The 25,915-nt window shown below is 35.8% G+C and overlaps 4 protein-coding genes across 4 annotated transcripts in view; 2 read left to right on the top strand and 2 right to left on the bottom strand.

The window, feature by feature from the left end:
* LOC18045792 (E3 ubiquitin ligase PQT3-like) overlaps positions 1-5,924 on the top strand; it is a 7,230-nt gene extending 1,306 nt beyond the window's left edge. Inside the window, exons 2-15 of the mRNA XM_006440211.2 lie at positions 369-465; positions 722-800; positions 913-1,079; positions 1,203-1,279; positions 1,493-1,549; positions 1,773-1,929; positions 2,035-2,183; positions 2,404-2,571; positions 2,657-2,962; positions 3,103-3,144; positions 3,298-3,562; positions 3,755-3,886; positions 4,123-4,198; positions 5,107-5,924. Of these exons, the coding sequence (XP_006440274.1) occupies positions 369-465; positions 722-800; positions 913-1,079; positions 1,203-1,279; positions 1,493-1,549; positions 1,773-1,929; positions 2,035-2,183; positions 2,404-2,571; positions 2,657-2,962; positions 3,103-3,144; positions 3,298-3,562; positions 3,755-3,886; positions 4,123-4,198; positions 5,107-5,781 (2,447 nt within the window). The 3' untranslated portion in view covers positions 5,782-5,924. The remainder of the gene's footprint in view (positions 1-368; positions 466-721; positions 801-912; positions 1,080-1,202; positions 1,280-1,492; positions 1,550-1,772; positions 1,930-2,034; positions 2,184-2,403; positions 2,572-2,656; positions 2,963-3,102; positions 3,145-3,297; positions 3,563-3,754; positions 3,887-4,122; positions 4,199-5,106) is intronic.
* Positions 5,925-7,511: 1,587 nt separating this feature from the next.
* On the bottom strand, positions 7,512-9,503 carry LOC18045793 (3-isopropylmalate dehydratase small subunit 3). Its single transcript, XM_006440214.2, has 2 exons — positions 8,605-9,503; positions 7,512-7,931 (listed from the first exon to the last, which is right to left on the bottom strand). The coding sequence occupies exon 1, from the start codon at positions 9,364-9,366 to the stop codon at positions 8,620-8,622; it is 747 nt and encodes a 248-aa protein (XP_006440277.1). The 5' UTR covers positions 9,367-9,503; the 3' UTR covers positions 7,512-7,931; positions 8,605-8,619.
* Positions 9,504-9,968: 465 nt separating this feature from the next.
* LOC18045794 (60S ribosomal protein L15) lies at positions 9,969-12,169 on the top strand. The gene is made up of 4 exons (XM_024189191.1): positions 9,969-10,075; positions 10,471-10,637; positions 11,472-11,669; positions 11,749-12,169. The coding sequence occupies exons 1-4, from the start codon at positions 10,072-10,074 to the stop codon at positions 11,992-11,994; spliced, it is 615 nt and encodes a 204-aa protein (XP_024044959.1). The 5' UTR covers positions 9,969-10,071; the 3' UTR covers positions 11,995-12,169.
* A 166-nt stretch (positions 12,170-12,335) lies between these two features.
* Positions 12,336-22,718, bottom strand: LOC18045795 (DNA mismatch repair protein MSH4). The gene is made up of 24 exons (XM_006440216.2): positions 22,653-22,718; positions 21,251-21,454; positions 21,058-21,093; positions 20,853-20,965; positions 20,448-20,493; positions 19,857-19,903; positions 19,561-19,668; positions 19,129-19,204; positions 18,592-18,664; positions 18,370-18,515; positions 18,201-18,286; positions 17,268-17,407; positions 16,964-17,103; positions 16,818-16,868; positions 16,153-16,216; positions 15,198-15,341; positions 15,051-15,118; positions 14,855-14,913; positions 14,524-14,680; positions 14,274-14,326; positions 14,103-14,201; positions 13,494-13,608; positions 13,291-13,413; positions 12,336-12,963 (listed from the first exon to the last, which is right to left on the bottom strand). Exons 1-24 carry the CDS (start codon positions 22,716-22,718, stop codon positions 12,799-12,801), a joined length of 2,379 nt encoding a protein of 792 aa, XP_006440279.1. The 3' UTR covers positions 12,336-12,798.
* Positions 22,719-25,915: the final 3,197 nt, after the last annotated feature.

Here is a 25,915-nt window from a genome sequence, read left to right on the forward strand (position 1 = left end):
TTCACTGAATTTGGGTGTCACATCCACTTTCACTCAACCCTTAACCAATCAAGAATAGTTGGTTCCTTTTAATAAACCTAGATTTATTTGGTAACTGGGCTCATGTATCTGACTATATCAAGTGAAACAATTTCTTACCAGAAGCACTTGGAGTTAGTTGGTGAGGAGCTGAAAAACTCAATTTATTAAAATTGAAATTATCCTTTTTGGTTGTTTGGGAGGCTGTTATCACGTTTACGTGGCTAGGCTGAATTTTCTTATGATTGGTTTCTGAAGGAACTGAAGTTCGGATAACGTTATGTTTAATTTGTGGATTAATATGTTTGCAGTGTTTTATAGACTTCTTGTTCTCTGTTTTCCAATTTCAGAGTACCTTGATGAGGCAATGTTAATTCCCAAAAATACATCTGTGTTAATTCGTCGGGTTCCTGGACGGCCTCGCATGCCTATTGTAACTGAGCAAGAGTACTATCTCAAACCTTTAAATTGTTAATCGTTTTTGGTTTATTTTTGTCTATCTGTTAGAATAGTCCAACAAAACTTATTGGTGGCGTTTTAGCTTGACATAATATATGTCTGGGCCTCATGGTTTGGGCAGTGTGGTTTTATAATCTTTTGTAAAATATATATGCATCATAGTGGTTATTGCCATTTGTATGGTCATTTGATTTGATATAAACTCTGAGGGCTCTATTGAGGTTGGTGTGTAATATTTTGGCAGGCCTAAGGTGGACGCTGTGGTGGAGGACACACAACCTGAAAAGAGTGGCTTCCACGGTGTTGATTCTTCTGCCATGAATGTGAGCATTTATGACTTTGGTCGTTAATTTTTCTTTGGACTTCAATTTGGGCTTTTTGATCAGATCTAGTTGATATGTGATTATATTGTCTAAAACGAATCTGACTTAACAGACTTTGGACTCTGAGTGGGATGAATTTGGCAATGATTTATATGCAATTCCTGAGGCACCACCTGTTCAATCAAGCAACCCACTTCTGGATGTTGCTCCAACAAATAAAGCTGACGAGGACAGCAAAATTAAGGCTTTAATTGATACTCCAGCCTTGGACTGGCAGCGGTGAGATGTCTTTATGCTTTTGCTGCTATATTTCTAACTCTGATGATTGGCCTTCAGGAAATTATGATTCATCATTACTGATCATTTAATATGTTATGTTTAAATTATGGGTTGCATCTGCAGGCAAGGTCCTGACAGCTTTGCCCCTGGTAGAGGATTTGGCAGGGGGATGGGCGGAAGGATGGGCGGACGTGGTTTCGGTGATTCCTTAAACTTCATCTTCTTTTCTCATATATTCTGTGTTGATTTGGAAATTTTTAATCACGAATCTCTCTGTGTGTGGATATACCCTGTTACGTTAACTTTGGCATCTTTTAGTTTTATAATTTTACTGATCTCTATTACCGTAATTTTTTTAACTTAAGTTTTGTCTTGTGAAACTGACATTTTACCGACTTTTTGCTGTTGATTAGGTTTGGAGCGTAAAACACCTCCACAAGGCTATGTATGTCACAGGTGTAAAGTTCCTGGTACGTTCATTCTTAAGTGTTGTATTTTTAAGATTTTTGGTTTCTTTGTTTGAGCAAGGAGGTATATGTCCTCAAGGTGAACACATATTATTTGGGCATGCACTTGGAGCCTAAACACTTCATTGTGTGGATTTAAGAAAACCTTAAATTGTACTTAAACCATGGTTGTATAGTTAAATTATCTAGTAAATGTTGTCAACTTATTTCTTTTTTTCTTACTCAGGACATTTTATTCAACACTGCCCTACAAATGGTGACCCAAAATATGATGTTAAAAGATTTAAACATCCAACTGGAATTCCGAAGTCGATGCTCATTGCAACTCCTGATGGCTCGTATGCTTTACCAAGTGGTGCAGCTGCTGTTTTGAGGCCAAATGAGTAGGCTCATGTTTGCTTTATTTTTTTAATTTTATTTGTCCCTGCTTCTTAGTAAACGCAGTTGTAGGCTTTAGAATTCATTGGAACCTTTGTTATTGTATGCAGGGCTGCTTTTGAGAAAGAAATTGAAGGCTTACCTTCAACTCGTTCTGTTAGTGATCTTCCACCAGAACTCCACTGCCCACTGTGCAAGGAAGTAATGAAAGATGCAGTGTTAACAAGCAAATGTTGTTTTACAAGTTTTTGTGACAAATGTATGTTTCTTGTTGTGTCATTCATTTATTGAATTTATTTCAACGAGCTGTTATATCATTATACCATTATTTTCAATGAAAATTTAAAAAAAGGGGTGTACCTTTTTATGCATTCCTCCTTCTGACATTTGGCTAATTTGTTTTGTATCTGCTCTTTAATTTTACTGCATTGTTATATATTTTCTGTTTACTGAAAACAGCCTGTAAAACTTTAACTCAGGCATCAGGGATCAAATTATTTCAAAAGCAATGTGTGTATGTGGGGCGACAAATATTCTTGCAGATGATCTTTTGCCAAATAAGACGCTTAGGAATACGATAAATCGTATTTTGGAGTCCGGAAATAATAGTAGTGCTGAGAATGCTGGAAGCACTTTTCAAGTTCAAGGTCTGTATCGTGAATGCTTTTCTTTTTGACCATTGGTGTGGGAATGAAAATGAATGACTAACGTCATTGTTGTCTTCAAATACAGATATGGAATCTGCTAGATGTCCGCCACCGCCTAAGGTTCCATCTCCTACCATGTCTGCTGCATCAAAGGGTGAGCAGAAGCTATCAGCTGGAGACAAAGAAACTCCAATTGCTATGGAGACTACAGATGTGGGAAAGGCTGTTATTACGGCGACGCAGAGCGTCGAAAAAGTGCCACCAGCAGCAAAGGCAGTTGATGTGTCTGAGGCTACACTGGAGTCTGCGAGTGTGAAGGAGCCAGCTTCACAAGGGAGTGCCCCAATGGTGGAGGAAGAAGTGCAGCAGAAGATGGCTTCTGGGGAGGCAGGTAATGATTGTTCCTCCTATGAATATTTTGGTGAAATATTGATGTTGCATGGGTTTATTATCTTTTATTTCACGTTCTTCCTTCATAACAGATGGTTTAAAGTGAATTGTCTAATATTTCTCAATTGTTTACCATGTCAGCAAAGAAAAAGAAAAAGAAGAAAGTTCGTGCACCTGCAAATGGTATGTCTCCCCCGTTTTTTCATCTCTATCTGGCACTTTATGTTTCTTTCTTCATTGCTACTAGTGAATGGGCTTGAAGGTCTAAAATGGTAGACTTGCGTCACAAATTTTTTAATGGCTTGTTTTCCTGATTCAATTTTGGGTGCCTTTCAGACTTACAGTGGAAAACCCCTCAAGATCTTGCAGCGGAGAGCTGTATGATGCCTCTTGGCCCCTCAGCCTATAATCCTCCTGCAGCCTATAATCCTTACTGGACTGGCATTCAGCCTGGGATGGAGGGATATATGGGTCCTTTTGCAGGTGCCATGCCTTATATGCCTTATGGAATGGGGCCCCTGGACATGGCATTTGGAGGTGTCATGCCTCAGGAACCTTTTGCTGCACAAGGGTATATGATGCCTGTTGTTCCACCTCAGAGGTATGCTATTTCTGAACTCATAGTAAATTGCAGTTTTGCCTTTCAAACAGTATGGAAAGGATGGATGATATGAGTGTGTCCCTGCAAGTTATGGCCGCTTGCCTGTGTGGAGATGCACTTTAAGGGATGCTTTATAGAATGAATGCATCATCTTGCAAGTCTACTAAACAGACCTTGTTCTCCATTTTGCAGGGACTTGGCAGAGTTTGGAATGGGAATGGGAATGGGGATGAATGTCCCGCCACACATCATGAGCAGAGAGGAATTTGAGGCTCGAAAAGCTGATGTAAGAAGGAAACGTGAAAATGAGAGACGAGGTGAAAGGTAATGATTTACAATACTAATTATATCATAGATTCTTTTTTCATTTTGTAAACTTCTGGAAAAGATCAAGGGAATTGTTTCCCAGTTTTGTTTCCTATAATCTACAGAATTTGGTTGCTATCTACCGCCACTTTAAGTAATTATTCGCAAGTTTCTCTTGCTTTTAGTTATGTTGTATTCAGTCAATTCCTATTGTTCAATGATTGAGTAGGTTTAATAATTATGTCCTCCTGCAGGGAGTTTTCTAGAGATCGAGAATATGGTAGGGAAGTAAGCAGCGGTGGCGATGCTTCTTCAATGAAATCAAAATCTGTATGTGTTTTCATTGGCCAAACTTCATTTTCTTCTCTTTTCGTGTTCTGCGGCAGGTTTCTCTCATGGTTCGGAGCAACTAGTTGGTTAGATAGCACCACCATGGCAAGAGAACACTTGTTTGCCAAGATAACTTTTTCTTTTCTCAAACTGTTGTCGCAGTTAGGACTAAATAATCTGGAATCAGTTAATTGGATGTTTTGAATGTTTACCATTTTAATATAATTTGTCAGTTAATTTTAGCATTCATAGAAACACTTTTGAGACCTTAAGTTAGGTTAAGTGTCACCATGCCTGTACAGTGGACTGGGTCTTGCTTTTCAACTGGTTCATTTATCTCATTCTAGACGTGGGAAACCTCCTAGTTGTGTTGAAATTGTTTTGCACCCACTTTGGGAGAAAAGCAAGGTTTAGAAATATTTTTTATTGGCAGTTGAAATTTTGTTATCCTTGGGACAATCCTCTCTTTTGAGTGATTAGCAAATGTCTGAATGCTGGTAATCTTGTTGGGATTGTGGGGGGAGAAGCAAATATGCACGCATAATGGGCCAACTTTGGTCCAATATTAAATAGTTCACATAGTTCAATGTCGTCAATATAAATTATTTATATATACCGATAACGAACGTCAATTTACTCCTTTATAATTTCGAATAATAAATCAAAACCGGGGGCCCGGTTCGCTGCTGCTATTCTTATTCACCCCCAAGTGTATTGCGCTCGAATTGTCTATCAATATTTTTTGGTTAATCATTGTACAATGGGCTAAGCCCATGGAAAAGGAAGTAGAAAAGTGAAAAATGGTGGGATGGTTGTGGGTTCAATTATCAAATGAATTGCTGGTGCTGCTGATTCGGTTTTCTTTTTATTTTATTTTATTTTATTTTATTTTTTGGCTTTGAGCGCAGAAATCAGTTCCCCAAGTTTCGAGCGCAGACCACCACCATCACCACCGCCACAGACCCGTAAGATCCTCGCCGGAACCACCACTGCCACCACCACCACGCCCCTCCAAGAGAAAGTCTGAACACCACCATCACCTTGACCGGGACCGGGATTATGACTATGAATACGACCGTGAACGTGAACGGGAAAGGGAAAGAGAAAGGGAAAAGGAGCGGGAACGTGATCGCAACCACCACCATCGTACAGAGTCATCTTCAAAGCACTCCTCTGAACCACCCACTACTACCACCAGCAGCAAACCGACTTCAACAGCTGCAGCAGGCGCAGATAAAAAGCACAAAGGGAGTGTGTTTTCTCGCATTAGCTTTCCCGAAGAAGAAGCCGCCGCCAAGAAACGCAAGATCTCGTTATCTTCTTCTTCGGAAGCTGTAGTGAGTGGTGTCTCTGGCCATCAGAAGCTACCGACTAATACGAATGGGTATTATGACGATTACAAGTCGTCGTCTTCTCATTCTGCGAAGGCATTGAAGACGGCGGCTAGTAGGGGTGCGGACTATGAGTCTAGTGATGATGACAGACATTTTAAAAGAAAGCCGTCCAGATACGAACCCTCTCCTCCACCGCCTACAGCTGATTGGGACGACGAGCCTCGTCTACGACGCAAGCATAATAGATAAAGATTGTTTTGAGTTGATGAGTTGAGCGAGGCACAGATTTTCAATCGGAGGTTAAGGTCAATTGATCAATTGTACCATGAATAATAATGATTGTTAAATAATATGTTTCCACACGGCCTGACGGACGATTAATGTCTGTGCTACGTTTTTTTTTTTTAATTATAATTAAAACTAATATGAAAAAAATCTTTCTGAATTTCATTTTTCTCTTTTTCTCTGTTACTGAGCAGTCTGGAGCCGTAGTCCGGTTAGTTAACAATGTTATTATAAAATTAATTTTTATAATTTGGATTTTAAAAAATAATTTTGAAAAACATTTATCAAACATTAAAATTAATTTTAATTTTTTAAATTACTTTTTAATCCTTCAAAATTAATCTCGTGCAATCTCATGCGCGTCCACCATCTAAGCTCTGTTATTAACTACGCACGTTGCCGCCACAACAAGCATGGCCCATGGGCGCCTCAATGGAAAAGGCATCCATTTACATTGATTTATTAGAATTAATATTATCATAAAATTTTCCTTAAATACTTATTTAGTTTCAAACTAGTTTATTATTAATTTATATATTAACTGACTGCTATACATTTAAAAAAAAAGATTTTTTTTTTAAATTTATTATTATCTAATAAATTTATCCAATTATTAATTTAGAGTGATGCTATTAGCAACCCTTTAATATCCTAATGAAACCTCTTCTTTGAATTTACAATTTTATCCGGATATAGAATTACATGAAACTCCCACACAATTTCATCTTATCTTGTACAAACATTTTACACGTGCATCTGTCAGACTTTATAATACGAACTCTTGGCACCCACATGTAGAATATATATATATATATATATTTTTAATTTTTCAGTTCAATTCAAAATAGTGGAAAAAGTACAAAGAACTTATTATTGCATATGGGCCCTGAATTCTATTTTTATTTATTTTAATATTCATAATTTTGTTGTTATTTTTGTGAAGAACTATTATCCATTATTGTTTTGCTCCTTCAAATACAATTCTCATGGTTCTCAAAATTCACTAGTTTATTGTTGATGCATCATTTGTGCCATTGTGATAAACGCAATAACGTGGTTTTTTTTTTCTTTCAAGCATTCGTCTTCTTTTTAAACTCATCAACTTTCTCCATTATTTCTCTTCGATCTACAAGTGAAATCGTCTTGCTTTGATGATAGCCTAGAGTTTTCTCTCCTTTCTCTATTATTAGCCTTCTTGCTTGTGAATCCAATCTTTATTTTTTTTAGAAAAAAGCAAATTCAAGGAAAAAATTACAAAACTCAGCTGCTTTTCTGCAATTAATCATCTTGTCAACTTCTAACCAAGGTTATTTACGGAATAAGGGAGGTGTCATTAGAAAAAATTATATTCATTTTAATATCTTGACGGGTACCAAAAAAAAAAAAAAGTGTTGACACTTGACAGTACTTTTAAGGAGTGCCAATAGCTCCACTCATTAATTTAAATCATTGCTCCAATTTGGGACCGATAAAAATAATTATTGAATCGAAATTATCAATTTATCATATATTGATTTAACAACTCTGCTGTATATGTTTTTATTTTAAAAATGATTCTGGATCAAAGAATTCGTTTAGTCTTTGATTATTACGCTTATTACAAATGGTGAGTTTAGTCTGGCCAGGACTGCAAATATTCAGAACACTTATCCGTCCCCTAGAAAAGCTCCTGGAAATTATAAAACTAAAGAGAATATCACAACAAATATAATATCGAGTTATTTTGCAGCAAGCAACTGAAGAAAAGGAACTGAACTGTCAATTACAGATACAAATAGGCAACCTCAAATTATTGAAAGATCAACATCATCTGTTTATTCTGACAATCATTTAGCATAAGCTAGGACAGACCCGATGAAACACCAAGTTCAAATACACATTTCAACAAATTTAACCCAACACCGGTGCTCAAACATCACCAAGAGAAGCCATGGAACAATTTATCCAAGCAGTCGTCGACGATTCAGCACCTCAGCAGAGAAACTATATCTTCTGATACAAGGGCAACAGAACTAGGTCTTCAAGGCCGAGCATATGAAAAGCAGAGTTCTAATCTAAACTACCAATAGTGTGTATGAAACTGCATATGATGCTGCAGGCACACCCTGCAAAAGCTACACAAAGAAACAAATATAATAAGTCTAATTAACAATAGAAAAGGCTTGCATAATAAACTGAACATGAATTATCCAACTGATATCACTCAATTATAATGTACACATAATTAACTAAAGATTGTGACCAAGCAACTAGTTTTACAAGCCTCTATTTATTTTGTGAACTGAATACTCAAATCCCATATCTAAACCATATTAATCAAGTCCACCACCCATGACTCTCCTTCCAGTATATTTTTCATCCTGTGTACTGTCACCCCATATGAGCACTGATACAAGTATATATCATCATCAAAGCAATTCTACAAGTTTTTTTTACAGTTAGATCCCTCAAAAAAAAAAAGTTATTGTCATTGTCTTCAAATTATTAACAATCTTATTTTAAAAAACTGCTTGAACGTTAACTAATAATTTTTCCAATGACTCTTACACCTAAATTTTCTGCAAACTTCATCCCAGCACTAGAATTCGTTAAACTTGACCTATGCAACCAAATTTTTAAGCAATCGAATAGCAGGACATCAGAGCTTCCACAAAAGTGCTTCTTTTGTGAAAAATATTTAACTCTTAAAACTAAACACCCAAATGACTAAATGAACATAGCCAATGGCAATGTAGTAAAAATATTAAAAACACAATGAAAATATGGGGAAAAAAAAAAAAAACTTACAAGCTATGAGCTATCTCAGTTGCGGCTGGCAATCATTCCGGTCTTTCGCGCGTAGGCGAAGATACCACCAGCATCAATAACGGGCCCCAAATCACCAATGGGCTTCAACTTATACTCCTTCCCAGTAGTGTGATTGATCAAACGGCTCTCAGCAATTTCAATAGTTACCACATCTCCCGTACTGCACTCCTCACAAAGCCTTGCCTCCGAATCCAACGGATATATTTCCCCCGTCGCAACTGAATTCCTAAAGAATATCCTCGCGTAACTCTCTGCAACCACCGCCGAACAGCCTGCCGCTCCCAGCGCCACCGGCGCGTGCTCACGCGACGACCCGCAGCCGAAGTTACCGCCTGCGATTATGATCTTGTACTTTGTTTTTGTTTCGTTTTCGTCGATGAAGCGCGTGGTGTAGGTCGCGGGCAGGCCGATTAAAGCGTAGCTGCCGAGTTTTTCGTATTCATCGGGATTGGATGGGACCAAGGTGAGGTACTCGGCGGGGATGATTTGATCGGTGTCGATGTTGTCGCCGACCACGTAGCAGAGGCCGTGAAAGGTCGCGGTTGGTTCCTTGGTGGCGCGTGAATCTGCTGAGGTGGCTTTAGGGATTACGGAAACGGCGCGTTGGAAAGTGACGGCGGCCCTTCCGTTGCCGGTGGTGAATTTGAGCGAGTGTGGGATGAATAAGGGTTTGGTCTTGGGGATGGGTGACGAAGTGAAAGTAGTGTTTGCACCAAAAGAGATTGATGAAGCCGTCACCATTGTTAAGCCGCCACCGAGTAGCGTCAATTTCTTTCTTTCTAACTCTTTTTTATGACGAGGCGTCAGGTTCTCACTTCTCACTTATTTCTAAAATTTCGTTCGTGGCAAGGGTTTGGTTTAGCTTTTTCTCTCGAGTCACGTGTTCCCCCGTGTGTTTATACCTTCGACAATGTTATAACCACTTTAATATAAAATATATGATCATAATTACTCGATTAAAATTATAATATATTTTTATTATTTATTAATTTATACGTTTAATTGTGATTTGTACTTTATTTTAGAACAATTTTAAGAAGCAATTGTTTTATTATATTTATTTATAAAAAAACAAAATAATTAATAACTTTAATTTTAAACTGTAAAATAATTTGTAGATTTGAGTTTTTAATTTTCCATAAAGAATGGTTGCTGAAAATGATTTGTTTCAGGAATAATGGACTCTGATAGGGGCCCGAACTCTGTTACACAGAAGCCCATGTCTTGGTAGGCCGAACCTCAAACGACGGTGATGCAATTGGATGCTATACAATATAGGGCATACAATTTCAGAACAACTAAAATGGGCGGCCCAGATTTGGAAGCCTATTGTCACTCCATCTTTATAAGCCTTGCGTCTCTCTACAACCCCTATAGCTCTCATTGTAAGCGAAAACCCTAGTCGCACGGATACTGCGCAGCTCAGCTCAGCTCAGCTCAGAGCCAATGGGTACTCTCCCTTCATCTGTGTAATATTAAGAGTCTTTTCGTTCAACTAGAAAACAATGGAGCCATTAACATAATGATTTGGAGTTTCAAATTTTTCCTTCGGGTTTTGCTTTTAATGAGCTTTTCGTGTTTATCGCATGATCTGCGTGGTTGTACGCTTTCGTCTGTTAGATCATTTTATTGCAGTAATAAATGAACGAAGCCATTAACAAGTTTTACTGGTGTTTTCTGAAATCCATTTTGCACTTAATTTTTTTATTTATTTTACAAAGTGGATGCTTTCCGACTCAAAACATTTTAGGTTGGAAGAATAATGTTCTTGTAGTCTTTGATGCAAAATTGGTATAATGCTGGGGTTTGTTTTTCCAAATTTTTAATGGGATTAATTTAAAACAGGGGCTTACACGTTCGTGTCGGAGCTATGGAGGAAGAAGCAGTCAGATGTGATGAGGTTCTTGCAGAGGGTGAGGTGTTGGGAGTACCGCCAACATCCATCTATTGTTAGGGTCACCCGTCCCACTCGACCTGACAAGGCTCGACGCTTGGGTTACAAGGCCAAGCAGGTAATGATTATCTTTGTCTTACCTGTATATAGTTGCTTTTTTTGTTTTGGTATTTTTTTTTGGGGGGGGGGGGGGGGTGATATTATATTTGTTATTTGGATTATCTGGAATGTGATCTAGGTGTTCATATGCTTACCCAAATTCAAAATCACAATTGATAGTTTAACTTGGTGCCCCATAGCTGGAATAATTTTGCTTTATGGAAAAGTGGATTTATTACTTTTGTGTTGTTTAATTACAACTAAGGCCTTTAAAGATATTAAATCCGAGATGCTATTAGTCAATTTTCAATATTTCAGCACTGGGCTGGACGATTGGGCTCATTGTGGCCGTGCATTCTTGCATTTATTGCTCAGCTGTAAAAAATGAAATGACCTGCTTTATTCTTGCTGGTTAAGCGGCTCCTTGATGTGTTGATGATGGGTTGCTTCCTGAGACCAGCTACATTAAATCAACAGTCGATCATCCGACCAAGTGGATTCTTTTTGTTTGAATTTCACTGTTGTCTCGATCCGATACATTATTATGACAATATTTTGTTCTTGTTTCTTCTCTTTTCTTTTGTTTCACATGTATATATTCACTGTTTGTTTTGTTGGTGCTTTCTTAAATTATTCCTTGGTTTATTGATACGTCAGTCCACTTTTCCTTTTCATGTTTTGATCAATGTACATGCGATCTTACTTCCATCTTTCTTGGTCTCTAACTGTGTCTGTTGCGTTTGCTACTGTTCAATAGTGAATGATTTTTGAGGATTCTCCATTTCCTTATTATTCTCATTCCCTGATGTCTTGGTTAATGAGTCTATGGTCAACTTTTTTTTTCCTTTTTCAGGGTTATGTTGTTTATCGTGTGCGGGTAAGGCGTGGTGGTCGGAAGAGGCCTGTTCCCAAGGGCATTGTGTATGGTAAACCCACAAACCAGGGTGTTACTCAACTGAAGTTTCAGCGCAGCAAGAGGTCTGTTGCAGAGGAGCGTGCCGGTCGTAAGTTGGGAGGTCTTAGGGTTCTCAATTCTTACTGGATCAATGAGGTTTGCAGTCTAATCTCTATGTCCTTATGCTTTAGACTTGTATCGTTAGTTTTGTTTGTAATGACTTTGTTTGAAACAGGACTCCACTTATAAGTACTTTGAGGTGATCTTGGTTGATCCTGCTCATAATGCCATCCGAAATGACCCAAGAATTAATTGGTTATGCAATCCTGTCCATAAGCACAGGGAACTCCGTGGTCTTACTTCTGCAGGTAAGAAGTACAGAGGCCTACGTGGAAAAGGACACTTGCACCACAAGGCTCGGCCTTCGCGCAGGGCTACCTGGAAGAGAAACAATACTCTTTCCCTCCGTCGCTACCGTTGATCATTGTTATGGTTTTGATGTTTTATCATCAGTTGAGGGATTTTGTCTGGAGGACATAGTAGTTGCCATTTTGAGTCTTTTAGAGATTGAAATACTATGGAACATATCTTATTTTGAAACCTTACATTCTAAATTAAGACATTTGTGTTTCTTGAGTCTACCGTGAATTATAAGAGCCTTAAATGTCTCATACTGTTTAAGGTCTTGTTGAGTATTTGTTTCGTCACTGCTGTGATTTATCACCTCTTGAACTAGCAGATTTTAAGTTTTGGCTCAATTTTCAATTATGAGCTTGGCCTCGTGCACAGCCAATTTTTTCTGCTGCCGTGCCTGGGATTGCGTTTTCTAGATTGCTTTCATTTCTAATCCGGCAAGTAATCCTTTGAGAATTTCTCTGAACTTCTGAATGACCTGGCAATGGCACGGATTGAATTTTATTAAAGCTGCAAAATGTCGATGGATATGCTTCATTACAAACATATGCTTTCTTATTTTTTATTTATTTTTCAACTTTTTGGCTTCCAAAATCTTCAATACCCCATTAGAAGCTCAAAGCCACAAATTTAAGCATTCTCTGAGGGTTATCTTATTTTCACACTTGAGAGTTTCTACCCACTAAATTTCCAACTAATGTCAAATTAAAATTGGCATGAATAGCAGATTTTATTTTGGTGCCTCAGGACATACAAAAGTCGTGCTTAATTCCCAAGGAAAAGTGTTTCGCAGCTAAGCCACGGCCGTTGCCATCCTTTTCAGGAAAGGATGGCAAATGATCGAGCAACTGTTTTGTTTTAGTCAGAAACTTCAGATCCTTCCGTCTATGAAGCTTTCTTTCAGATTCTGCAATGCATGTCGGATTGATTCTTCATCTTGGTTGGAGTATTTTAAGCATATGAGCCGTTGAGCTGCATGGTAAAGCATCTGAATTTGTTTATATTGCAGGCAGTTTATTTCCATTCGCTTTACTTCCTGTGCATGAACGGTATTAGAGATTAGACTACCATACTGATGAGCTCAATAGCGGGGACAACTAGGTTTCTGCACTCCATATTTTGAATGTTCTGACGTGAGAATTCAAAAATAGAAGTTTTTTTCTTTGTTATCTGACAACTGCCACTCTAAACGACTTCTGATTTACTCTTCCAGCGCATTTATAACATTTGGATTTCATTGTCTCTTAAAAATCTCAAAGCGTTGGTCAACATTTATAAAGTGAGAGAACAAAGAACACAAATTCCAGTCGACGTGAAAAATTAAAAGCTTAGGTATTTGCTCAATAGAAATAGAAATTGTTACCTTCTCGGTGATCCTTGACGTTATGCTTCTGGCGGTCTCAATCACTGTGCTTGGTAATCCTGCTACTTCGGCTAATAGAAGGCCATAGTGTGGGACGTGTCTTGGGCCATCCTTGAGTTGAAACTGGATTAAGTTAAATCAGTATCAGTCAGTGGAATCAGCCAAAATATAAAAATAGAATGAGAACACCAAGGAAATGCCACCTTGAAATCTAAACGGTTGTTTCTTATAACAACGTAGAAATGAAGAACTTTCACATTTGGATAGATGGTTGCCAACTCTGATAGGTTCTCCATATGTGAGGCAAATATAGTATACCTGAGAATTACGGCAGATAAATTAATCCTTGAAAATAAAGTTTGTCAGTTTGAGGAACCTTCAAGGATGAAACAGAACAACAATCGTTAAAAATCTGAGATGTTTGGTGGGAATCAATAAGTGTATGCCTAGTTTTTCATCCACAAGAAAAAAGACTTCAAGGTCATCTCTGGCTTCAAACCAGTTTTATGGATAACATGCAAATGAATGGTAACACAACTTTGCAGTTAGCTGACATTCTATAATTCTACACATTGAAGGAAAGGCTGCCCCTAGAGTGAGCACGCAGTTACTCACACACATATATCATGAATTATTCTGTGAAATCTAACAAATATATGGCATGTTCAACATTCATGTACAAGGAATAAAAGAAAGCAGAGCCCACAAAAACATGGACAATATTTTAGCTGTCTCTAGCAGATTAAAGATATGCTTTTCAACTTTTGCAACAGATCAAAGATATGTAATGGAAAAGTCGGAAAAGTGATTACGCTTTGAGTGATAAGAGATGCTCACAGCAGCTCCATGCAATTGCAAATCCATCAGAGGAAGAAGTAGCCCTTCCAAGCTCATCCATGACAATCAGACTCCTAAGCAATGAAAAATATTTTTTAAAACTCTTGCATATTGCAAGCGAATCAGGCCATCCTTTAGTGTTTTACCTTTCAGACACATTCTGCATAACAAAAGCTGTTTCTTTCATCTCTGTCATGAACTGTAGCACAAGTAATTCATTAAATAATGAAACCAGCACCATCAAAACTTCTAAAAAGCAGTTAAACAAATGCGAGGAAAATAAAAAGAAGTCTCTGGAACAGGAAAAAAAGTGTTTTCCATTAACTTTGGTTAGGTTGAGGTGATATATAAGAGAACAGAATCAAGAGTTTGCAGTAGTGGAGTTTGGAATCACACCGTGCTAGAGTTTGATTCAAGATTATCCACTGTACCCATCCTTGTAAATATGCGATCAACAACCCTTATTGTCGAGAAGTGAGCTGGAACATAACATCCAATCTGTGCAAGAATAACTATGAGACAGACTTGTTGAAGATAAGTGCTCTTTCCGCTCCTGTGGGAAACAATAGATAGTATCAAACAGAAGGAATATCCAGTCCTAAATCAGACTATTCTTTAGCCAGATATGGGGAAAAAAATAATATCTAGATGGAAGGTAAAATTTATGAAAAAGTAAAAAACACTATGGATCAGATGACATCAACTCCATGCAGGAATACATTCATACATGTTTGGACCTGTGACAATCACCATGTTTGCTGCTTCTGAAATAAAGATATTGTTGGGCTGCAAAAGAAACAATCAATCAGCAATTAAGAGCTCCCTAGAATTTCAAGAAAAATCAAACAAAGAAAAATTCTTAAACTGGTCCTCTGTTAGAAATAACCTCAACAAAAAGTTACATAAACGTTAAATAAACGTACAATGAAGTCATTATGTATGCTTTCTAGGATAGGGTGTCTTCCGCCATCAATTGCTAGTGGGCCATTCTCTGTGTGACATGATCAAGCATTCACTAGTCTCAATTCTGAAGAGCAGAAAAAAAGATGCAAAAAGAGAAAGTTGCTAACCTGTAAAATGTGGTCGAGTATATCTGTCAACAGGCTTAGTTGATATTGTATGGGCAAATGAATTAACAATCATATCCAATAGGCACAGGACCTCTGCAAGCAGTGTGAGCACAGAGACGTCCTCCCTTATGGCATCTACCAATGCTGCATGTAGATAAAAATTTAAATTATCACAATATTCTAAAGAAAAAATTATAAGATGCCACAAGAATATACAGTCAAAAACTTTAACAGAAGGCAAATACGTTTGGAGGATATGCTATTACATAGCTGCAAAGGTATGCAACGAATTTGTTATGTCATATGCATGGTATCAGAGAACAATGTAGGACATTAGTCACAACTCGTCATCCTCTTACTAATCATTACTGAACTAACCCTTTTATCCATATCAACTCAACTAAAAGATAACACGAAGAACAAATAAAGCAGCCAAAAGTGCTGTAGTTGGCCATTCTCCCCAACATTGATTAGAACATCATCTACCAACTGAAAATCCAAATGTAAAAAATGATAATTTTCCTTGATTTCCTTCATATATCCATCTTGCAGGTAAAAGTCTGTTGCTTAATAAAACAGGCCCCATGCATCAGGAGGCAAGAGCTTGTGAAAAAATTGAGCACTTTACTGAATAAAAAGCAAAAATTCCAGCTGTTATGAACGGAAGTATTAAGAATTCATGAATATGCAAGGGTTAATTCGGTTTACTCCCTAGTATGTTAACTATTCTCAAAATATCCCATAAATTATTGTAAATCTCAATTTATCTCTAATTATCATTTAAAAACAATAAATTTTTCATCACCACTCCATTAATTTATCCTTATCTTTTGAACGATGATTAGGGGTAAGTTGAGATTTATAATAGTTTGAAGGTATTTGTGGATAATAAATTTAATAAGAAAGTAAACTGAAATTCACCCCATTCTAATGAACTTAGTAAGTCTATCACAACCTTCCAGGCAAATTTCCGTTCGTATATAGCACTCGCCAGCTGCAGACTTATTTCTGACATTCAGCTGCAAATTTCATGCAATAAAGCGAAAGATATGAAGATATATTTGAGATGGAAATAATAATTCACTGCCCAAGCAATACATACATGAGGTAACATACTGATATTAACACAAATAAAACTACATGGCCTCACAATCTCATGTAGAATGCCAGGTGTTGCTATAGATTCTCATTATATCCACCTTGATTTTGAGTAAATAAAAAGCTGACATTGATCAACACATCAGAAACTTTTATAAAAAACCTTTTTTGAATACTATCAAAATCAGATAAAGCAAGAAGGTAAGAACATGCTGCATTTTAAGTTGGTCTGCTAGGATTGTTATTGTTTTCCCAATATATGTTCTTCCCCAGTAGTGTCATGGTTGCAACCTGAAATTTATTTCCAGCACTTACAGCCAAAATTGATGTTCCTACCAAACTCACTGATAGTTACAATCCCCTGAGCATACCTCTTACTTAAAATTAGATACATGCAAACTTAATTAGCATGTAGTACAATCATCCACCAATTTATTACACTGATTAAATATGTGGTTTCAAATAAGATCATCAATCAATACTTCATGGATATGTACTTGTTCAAATGGTGTTCATACTTACGGAAGCGAGTTCCAAAGTTGAGCAATGTATGTTGTTTCCATGTTTCACGACCTACTTAATGACGTAAAAAACATATAAAAATAAAAAATAATTAATGAGGAGATATCATACATTCGGAGTAGATGTTGAAGGCTTTAATTTGTAACCTGAATGAACGTGCTAGGAAGCTTTCCTTGAATGTCTTTATGTGGAATGCTTAAGTAAAAGCCTTGCCTATTATTGAAAGGGAGCTTCAAATTTGGCAGCTTGAGCTCTTCACGATACTTGTTTGCAAGATTGTGTACAGCTGTCATTTTAATTTGGATTAGCTTTTAGATTGGTGTATACCACATCAAAAGGGAAAGTAGATGACAAAAGGGGGACACAAATAATACAGGAAAAAAATTAAAAAAAAAAAAAGAGAAAAAGAGAAAAGGGGGCAAAATTTGATTACAGAGCTCGTTAACAAACCTTCACTGGTATCACAGAATGATCTCCGAGCAATATCCAGAAGACCATCAATTCCAGCCTTAATAGCAAAACACTGCTGTGTGCGAGCAACAAAAGGAACCCGTGCATGAAGCACATCTTCATCAATTACCTCTCCAATTCTACATGAAGAAAAAGAAAACAAAAAGCAGATATTTTTCACAAACAAGCCAAGTTAATTATTGTCAGCCAAGTTATGATAGCACATAAATGATAGTATTCATAAAACAATGTAAAACTACAAATGAGAAAAGAACTTAAATTTATAGCATAAACAAATGACACACTGGTATTTTTAATATTATAGACTCCTAATCTCAACAGAATGAGGATGTAAAACTTCTGTAGTATCAGACAGAGCAATTATCACGATTGTCGCTACCATCATTATCATATAAATTTGGTTGAACTGCTTACATTTGAGGACACATCTTTTTCCCTTAATTCCTTCTATTTCAGGTTGTATCTTCTCAGAATTTCATTAGTTTTAACAGGTGCAAGAAAGAATATCAGCAACATTAATAAACCATGGCTATCGTTTTCCTGACTGGCCAGCAATTTTAAAATAAACTTCATATTCAATTGGACTAATGATGCACCAGAAAAGGCTTCATAATCGCAAGGTCAAAGTGATATTTGGACTGAAATAAATACAAAGTTGACTAAGGATAAATTAATAAGACTTAAAAAAAGTAATGTCAGAAAGACACGGGATATGTTTTTAAGTAATTGATAAAGCAGAGGGAAAAATCTCTGGCCATGAAAGACAAGCTTTTGGAAAAAAGATAAACAAAAGGCATTAGTCTTTATTGAAATAAATGTAAAAGATGTTGTAAATATTTTACATGTTAGCAACGTCTGCAAACATAAAAGCAGCATACAGTGACATGAATGGGAGAATGATTTTCAACATACCTCTTTCTAATGGAAGCATACTTCTCATTTTCACATACCGACCTGTATATGTTTGCAAGAAGAAAACTTTGTGCGTCCTTAAGCACCTAGGTTATGAAAATCATGGACATGAAGATGTGTTTGAGTTCAGTTAGAATCACTAAGTACACAGGAAAACATATAAACTGACCTTTGCAAGTAAAGGCAAGGCATCCAAAGCGGTTTTAAGTAGAATAATGCTTGATATCAATGTTTGGCTCTTTTTAGCATTATCAACATCCAGGACCTTACTTGTAACTTTCTTCGGTTTGAAGCAGAAGTGACAAAGTACCCTATCTGAGAGAGTTTATAAGTTTACATTCAGAAAATTCTCCAGAATAAATGAAAATTCCTTCCTTTCATTTCTGCTTACCAGTCTCTTTCGGAAACTTACGCAGGAACTGAGAAAGTCCAAAGAACAGTTGTTCATTGCTCATCAGCTCATCCTGGAATCAAATATTGAGAAGGACATGTTATGGCTTTAAAACATGTTAAATCAGAAACTAAATTTAAATAAGCAATTGTGCAGCAACTAGAAAGTGAACAAAAATTAAAATGATTACTTCATTCAAGAATTTAAGCAGATATCTGCTACTTAATTGTTTTAATCCTCGAATTTTACATCCAGCTGGTTAAGAAATTCAACCTGAGCTATCAGCACCATAATGCCTGTGGTTTTGGTCTGATAACAATAACAAACTTTGAGAATAAGGGCAACATTTCATTCAAACAGATATTCTTCTCTCATAAGTTGATGGTGCATGATGAGCAAGGAAGAGTAGCATCTCGCAGTAACATATACATGAAAGGATAACTGAGAATGGTTTAAGACAAAAGTTGTCTTAAACAGACAGATAATTTACTGTAGCTCCATCAGAACAGTCGGAAAACCTCCAAAAGAAAAACTAACCAGGCAGTCCAGACGGGTGTTGATTGTTTCGATATCTTTTAAAGGCTGTAACAGATTGGCACGAAGTAGTCTTGTTCTGAAGAAGAAATACCATAAGGCACCCATTAATAATTTTGATCTACAAAAGTTGCAAAGAGAGAGGGAAAAAAAAAAGGAAGGCAGGAAAACTTTCACTTGCTATGCAATTATCATTAAACTACATTATGATTTATGAACAACCCTCTGCACCTGCTCCCCCAGACCAAAAAACAGCTAGTTTGTATGTTTCTGTGTCTGTCTTTGTGTGTTTATGCACAAATGTATAACACAGTGAGGTGTTATTTACACAGAAAAAAAAATGAATTGATATTTGCAGAAATCAATAAAGGAAATATTTGAAACAGCTACCAAGTAGACAAACTGCATCAGCGAGCTTATCAACTGGCTACATACCCTCCAATAGTTTTAGTTGTCTTGAGCATATGGAACAGACTTCTTTTCTTGTTGCTTGTGCCCCAGAGGGCAGAGTGCAGTGGCTCAATGATTTCCAAATTCCGGACACTGCCATAAAACTCAACTGTTAAATTACCAAAAAAGCAGAAAGGAAAATCAAACTTCAGCTCAGATTTCTAGTCGAAGTTATCCTGGTGAAATATCAGTTTTCTCTATACTAAACTACCAACATAAATCCGATTTGCATAATATATGCTATACTAAATAAAGCCTTCCAGAAGGGAAAGCAAGCTTACCTAGTAGCATCAATATTCATGTGGTCAAATGATCCATTAAAAGTAACCTGAGAAAAATGAGATGAACATAACGGTAAAGGATAGCATCCTTCCCAAAACAGAGGAAAATTAACCAAAGACACAAGAGAATAAAAGTCCTTCACGGAAGGTTATCTGGCATCACACATCTGTGCCATTCATTCAAAGAAAAATCTGCATAACTATTAATATACGTTAAGATTAAAAATTCTCAATAGGGGCATGCTAAACTTGTACATCTTAAAGAAAACTCTCAATGCACGCATAGAAATACACTTGAAGAAAATCCTTAAGAGTAATATCTTATAATTGGAATAATCCATTAATGTAAGTAAAGAGACACATAAAATAATAAGGGGTAGGTGCAGAAGAAGTTTTTCTGACAAAGACTCGTTCACGTAAAATATTTTGCCAAATATTCAGCACAAGTGTTTTCTGTCAGATTATTTTTTTCTCAAAAACAAAACATTGTGGCTGAATACTGACAAGAGATGTTTCCACTTGCAGAAAAAGTATCCAAAAGCATTAAAATAAACTTCTCATAGTCAACAACAAATTTTATAAAACACATACCGACAAAGAATGGTTTGTGACAATGACCCCTTTCTCTGCTTCTATCCTGTAAAAGAAATTGAAACTTTTCAAAAGCAGAAAGGTGAAAGAGGTCTACAGAACAAGATTTGTACAAGACAGCTGCTAAAACTGCAATATTACAAGATAATTCAAAGCAACGACATTACTTGAGGTCTTCCTTGGATGTAAACCAAATTTTTCCATGTGTGCATTACATCACACACTGCAAAATCACATGTTCACATTGCACATGGAGAAGAGTTCGAATGTGCAGATTTGGACATTAGGGTATTATGCTTTAAGATGAACATTAACAGTTTTGCGCCTTCCAGAGGGAGTTATGGATTTGGAACAAAAACATACTCTTTTTTTTTTCACAAATATGTAAAAATAAAGATCTGATACCACTTTATAATAGCTGCAGCTGCAGCCAGACAGAGGTAGTACTGCTTGTAGTATGTATCCAAACTAAGCGCAGAGGGCTCCTTGGCCGCTAAGTTTTTAATCATCACAGCACCCTGGAAGATTAAGCACAATGACATTTTCATCAAAAAGACACAACTGTTGGCACCCACAGTCTATAGCACCTGTCAAGCATGAGTAGTATAACCTTGGTATCATCAAAGCAACCACGGGCCATAACTACCTGCTTGAATCAACAGCTGGTATTAGTCATTAAACATGTAAATATGTACTCACGTTATTGTAAATTTTTCCTCCATCACGTAAACACTGAGACAGGCATGCAATTACATGTGTTGAGAGAGATAGGAGCTACAAATTTAATTGTGAAGGGTCATCACCTTTCTGACTGAAGGATAAAATCGATCTATCAGTTCAGATACTCCAACCATTCCATCAGGTGCCAGTTTGTTCGGAGAAACAATGATGGCCGTGGGATCATAAAAGTGCAGTAAAGTTTTTGTGTTCTGATATGAGCTGCTGGTTTCAATATACTGAGAAAGATGCAGTGCAGCAGACCTCAAGTCAAAAGCAGCTACCCCGACCTGTTCAGACAATTGGTCTTATACTTAAGCATTATGTACCTAAGTAGAAATTTAACTAATCTGGGAGGTTCATTGAGAAACATTAGCTACAAAGTAAAGGTGTTTCGTTGATTATACAAAAATTGGAATAAAGATAATTATTCATAGATTTGGAATTTCAAAGACCACATTCCAAGCTTTCTAGATGGTTAAAATCCAACTCAAGCAATGGAAACAAATGTTAATCATTTCTTTGAATTTTTAGCCTGAGTCAGTATCATTTGTAACACAGCATTGGAATAAGGAACAGATTTTAGCATGCAACACACTTGCAACTCTGGTGCTTGGAAAGTTGGCATCATAGTAGAAAGTCTATATATATAATACTATAGGAACTGTGAGGTAGTTGAGAAGAAAAGATCTCTTCTCTTTCCAGGTGGATGTTAAGTTTAAATTTTTAGTAATAATTAATAAATCCATATACTACAATTTCAATTCAAAACCTCTGCTAGGAATCAGAAGAAAACTAGATCCACAAACTTGGCTTTTGGAATGGACGTGATGAAATAACCAAGAATATTCTTGCAATTCAAATTGAGAGCATTATTGATCGTTTTTTATAATTAAATTTATATTCTGCAATTTATTTTCTATTGTTTGGCTTTCTGTCAATAAACCCTAGGTACATTTGAAAGTCGACAACCATATACTGTATAGAAACCGCCTTCATTCTCGCAAGACGTTCGTCAATTTTCCATTTAAGAATCTCAAAAAATAGCCGATAAAATTCGAAACATGACCAAAGATTTTACTCTCAGTCACTGCAAGAATTTATCGATCTTCTTATTTTGTAATTGATAACCAAATTAGAACCCTATAGATGGATAAATAAGCCCTGGAATTTGGAAAAGAAAATAAAAATAAGCATTAGAGATCGTATTGAAATAAAATCACATGCAATCATTTTAGCAAAATATCTTTTTAAAATAATTAATTAAATATAAGAGCAACGAGAAATATAACAGAATAACAGCACTGATTTTATTTTTTAATGTGAAATTAGAACTAGAGACTGGATTAAGTGAAGCAAGAATCACGATCGTGGTAGAGATTAACTTGAACAAAGCATTCTGTGCTATTCGCGTCTAATGGAAAAGCAAAACGGAAACAAAATTTTCTTTCGCTCTAGTGAGTTTTCTCAGAGGCAAACGGAGAGTACCTCTTTAGCTCGGTTCTGGATGAGACCAGTCACGAAGCTCGATTGCTCTCCTGCGTCGTCTTCCATTTCGCTTCCACTATGGACGGCAAAATAAAATTCTTATGCAAATGCGCGGCAAACCGCCGCATATTTATAGAAGTGAATATGGCTAGTGCCATTGCTAAGTGGAACAGTGGGCGTAGGTTACTTAAAACGCGCACCAAGGATTCACTTAAAATTTAGAAACGCGGGAAGCCGGACTAACCGCTAAGTCGCTAACGGTCTAGACAGGTAATTTGAAAAAAAAAAAAATTCTAAAATTGGATATATTGTGATATGATTTAAAATTTTACAATATGGTATAGATTTATCTCACAAATAATTTGAATATCACATTTGTTTCAATAATACTTGGATTGAGTTGATGGACATCTCCAATCTCTATTCTTAACTCTAAGGTAAAGTTATGGATGACAATGAGGTGAGGTGGGGCGGGTGTTAGCCTATATGACTATTGATTTTGATTTTGATGATAACAAACCACATATGTTGATTAAATAAAGATTTATGTATTGTGCTTTTATAATAAGAAAATGATTTTATGGAGTTAAGCTGCTTTTCAAGTTGTGGACTAAAATGAAAGAATTTTACAATCTTTGACTTTAATAAATATTGTTTTAAATTTCAGATTTGGACCCATTTGAAAATATTTAATTATTTTACGTCATTATATAATTTCACATATTTTGGGTCATATTATAATTTAAAAAATTTTTGGGATTATAAAGTAATATTTAAAAATTCTGAAATTGGACTTATTTACAAATATTCATAATGTTTTGGGTCATAATACAATTATATAAAGTTTGGGGTTAAACTATAATTTTAGAAAATAGTTCATTGTAGCAGTTATTATAGCAAGCGGCTATCCGGATTTCACAAGCGGCATACCGCATGTTCAAAAATTCAAATTTTAGCTGTAACGGTAACATTAAGCAGCTAACCGGATGTCCATAAATGGTAAGCCGCTTATTACCAAAATGTGTATAACAGCTGGTTTTTGAGCTCAAACTATATAAATTCACATCCAATTCATTTTCAAACTCTCTCGCAAGCAAAATCAAAAAGCACATAACATTCATTGAGCTCTCATTTCGCAAATCATAAAATCTTGAATCATTTTTTGTTCTTCAATTTGTATATCTACTCTTTGAGAGAGTTTTTATTGTAATTTTCAATTCCTCATCTTAATTGTGAGTATTTGAATGTGTGAGACACTTGAGCGAAGAGATTGAGAGATAATCTCTTTGTTGTAAAGGTTTATTGAACTCCTTGAAATCAATTGTAAATATTTGAAGCCTTGGAAGGTTTGCATAGTGAAATCCTCAAGCTTTGATCACTTGAAGGCGTGGACGTAAGCAGGGATTACCGAACCACGTAAAAATTTGTGTGTTTGTTTCTCTTCTCTTTTACTCATTTGTTATTGTGTTTTTATTGAACTTATTGCTTTCGATTTTATTAAGGCGTTAGATTGGATTATTGTGTGGTTTTATTAGGATAATTTTTAAAATACCAATTCACCCCCTCTCTTGGGTTGCACATTTGTATTTCAATGGGGAGGTTTGTGTTACGGACCGCCCAAGTTCCTAGCTTAAGTGTCCACAATTTCAGGCTAAAAAGCCCAAAATTAGGCCAAAGGTGCTAGCTTGGCCCAATTCTAGAATTTTCAAATAAATTTTAGCACATCTCAAGTTTTTGCCTATTTAGAATTCTCTACACATTTGTAGCACATGTAAATATCTAGATATTTCGGCAAGTTGGTAGAATTTTCTAAAACTTTAAAGCTCGGCAAGCTTTCCTATAAATAGGGCATGACATTTGACATTTGAGTATCAAGGTAAGAGCAAGCAACTCATGCACTCTTGTAAGCTCTCTTGTAAACACTTTGCGAGTAATACCATTTTCTTCTTTCGACTCAATTGTTCTCTTCTCTCTAACTCTTTCGAAAACCTCTAGACTTACCTAGTCGATAAGCTCAAAAGCTTACTAACTTTTGGCAAGAATTGTCTAAGTGCCGCACAGGTTCGTTACGCCAAGGCAGATTTAGAGTATTAGGGGCCTTAAGCAAATTTTTTTTTATGAGACCTCTTTTTATTTAGCAACTTCAATACTCAATAAAACAAAAAAGAGTTGAAAATCCATTTCAATTTTAGTTCTTGAATTTCAACAAATAATCAAGAAGATTCTAAAAATTTTCAAAAACAAAATCTAAAATTAACCATTACAAATTATACAAAAATAAACAAACGAATAAATGAGAACAATATCATTTTCAAATAGAATATAATAAGATAACCAATTATAGGTTTTTATATAAAAATAATAATTATTAATTAGAGAGATGTCTAATAGGCTTTTCTACCATACATAATTTTTTTTTAAAAAAAATCTTTATTAACTAGATAATTATTACTAATACTAAAAAAATGAGGCATTTCTAAAATTTGGGGTCTTAGGTGACCGTCTTGTTCGTCTATATTTAAAGTCACTCATGCGTTACGCAAAACACTCATCCCGGTTACGCCAAACACTCATCCCGTGACAAGTCTCATTAAAAATTTCGCTTCTATTCCTCACCTTATTCCCTAATAAATTTAGTGGGGTGAGATTAAAATCTTCATGTGGGAAATGATTTCTCCATCCCTATTTCATTTTTCATTTACTTATTTTATAGTAGGTATTGATATATAATTTGAGCAAATTAAAAATTACATATTTAAATAAAATCATCTCCATATTATAAAAATATTTAAATTATTTTAAAAAACTCCAAAATTTTGAAACAATATCTTGAAATAATATTAAAATTAAAAAAAAGTTTTAAAAGAGCAGGACCTTAAAAGAGAAAAAAATAATAATAATGTTTTAGGGTTGAATAAGAATTATATTGTGGAATTTTCTTTTAGTTTTTGTCTTTTTATATTAAGTAAAAATAAAAAAGAAAAGTTATTAACCGACATTATAATTAATAAAATAAAAATTAAAAAATATTTACATATAATAAAATTTAAGACGAGAAATATAAAATTAAACCTTAACCCATTAAAAATTTAAGGATATTTTTTTCTCTTTTCTCAAAAATTATTTAATATTCACTTCATTTGGGATAGAACTTCACGAGATCCTTGAGGATTTTGCCATATGTGAAGTCGTCTAAGTTTGAGTCTCTCCACAATCGGTAATTTATAAAATCAATATTCACAGTTTAAAATAGAGTGGAGCTA

This window comes from Citrus clementina, unplaced genomic scaffold, assembly GCF_000493195.1.
Source record: "Citrus clementina cultivar Clemenules unplaced genomic scaffold, Citrus_clementina_v1.0 scaffold_3, whole genome shotgun sequence".
NCBI lineage: Eukaryota > Viridiplantae > Streptophyta > Magnoliopsida > Sapindales > Rutaceae > Citrus > Citrus x clementina.

Excerpts from the sequence above, each read along its gene's own strand:
- LOC18045795 (XM_006440216.2), bottom strand. The coding sequence starts at position 22,718 with ATGGAAGACGACGCAGGAGAGCAATCGAGCTTCGTGACTGGTCTCATC. Across the intron at positions 18,516-18,591 it reads TAAGTTTCCGAAAGAGACTG|ATAGGGTACTTTGTCACTTC; the intron begins GTAAGCAGAAAT and ends AAACTCTCTCAG. Across the intron at positions 14,202-14,273 it reads ATGCAGAATGTGTCTGAAAG|GAGTCTGATTGTCATGGATG; the intron begins GTAAAACACTAA and ends TTCATTGCTTAG.
- LOC18045794 (XM_024189191.1), top strand. Across the intron at positions 10,638-11,471 it reads TGGGTTACAAGGCCAAGCAG|GGTTATGTTGTTTATCGTGT; the intron begins GTAATGATTATC and ends TTCCTTTTTCAG. Across the intron at positions 11,670-11,748 it reads ATTCTTACTGGATCAATGAG|GACTCCACTTATAAGTACTT; the intron begins GTTTGCAGTCTA and ends TGTTTGAAACAG.
- LOC18045793 (XM_006440214.2), bottom strand. The coding sequence starts at position 9,366 with ATGGTGACGGCTTCATCAATCTCTTTTGGTGCAAACACTACTTTCACT.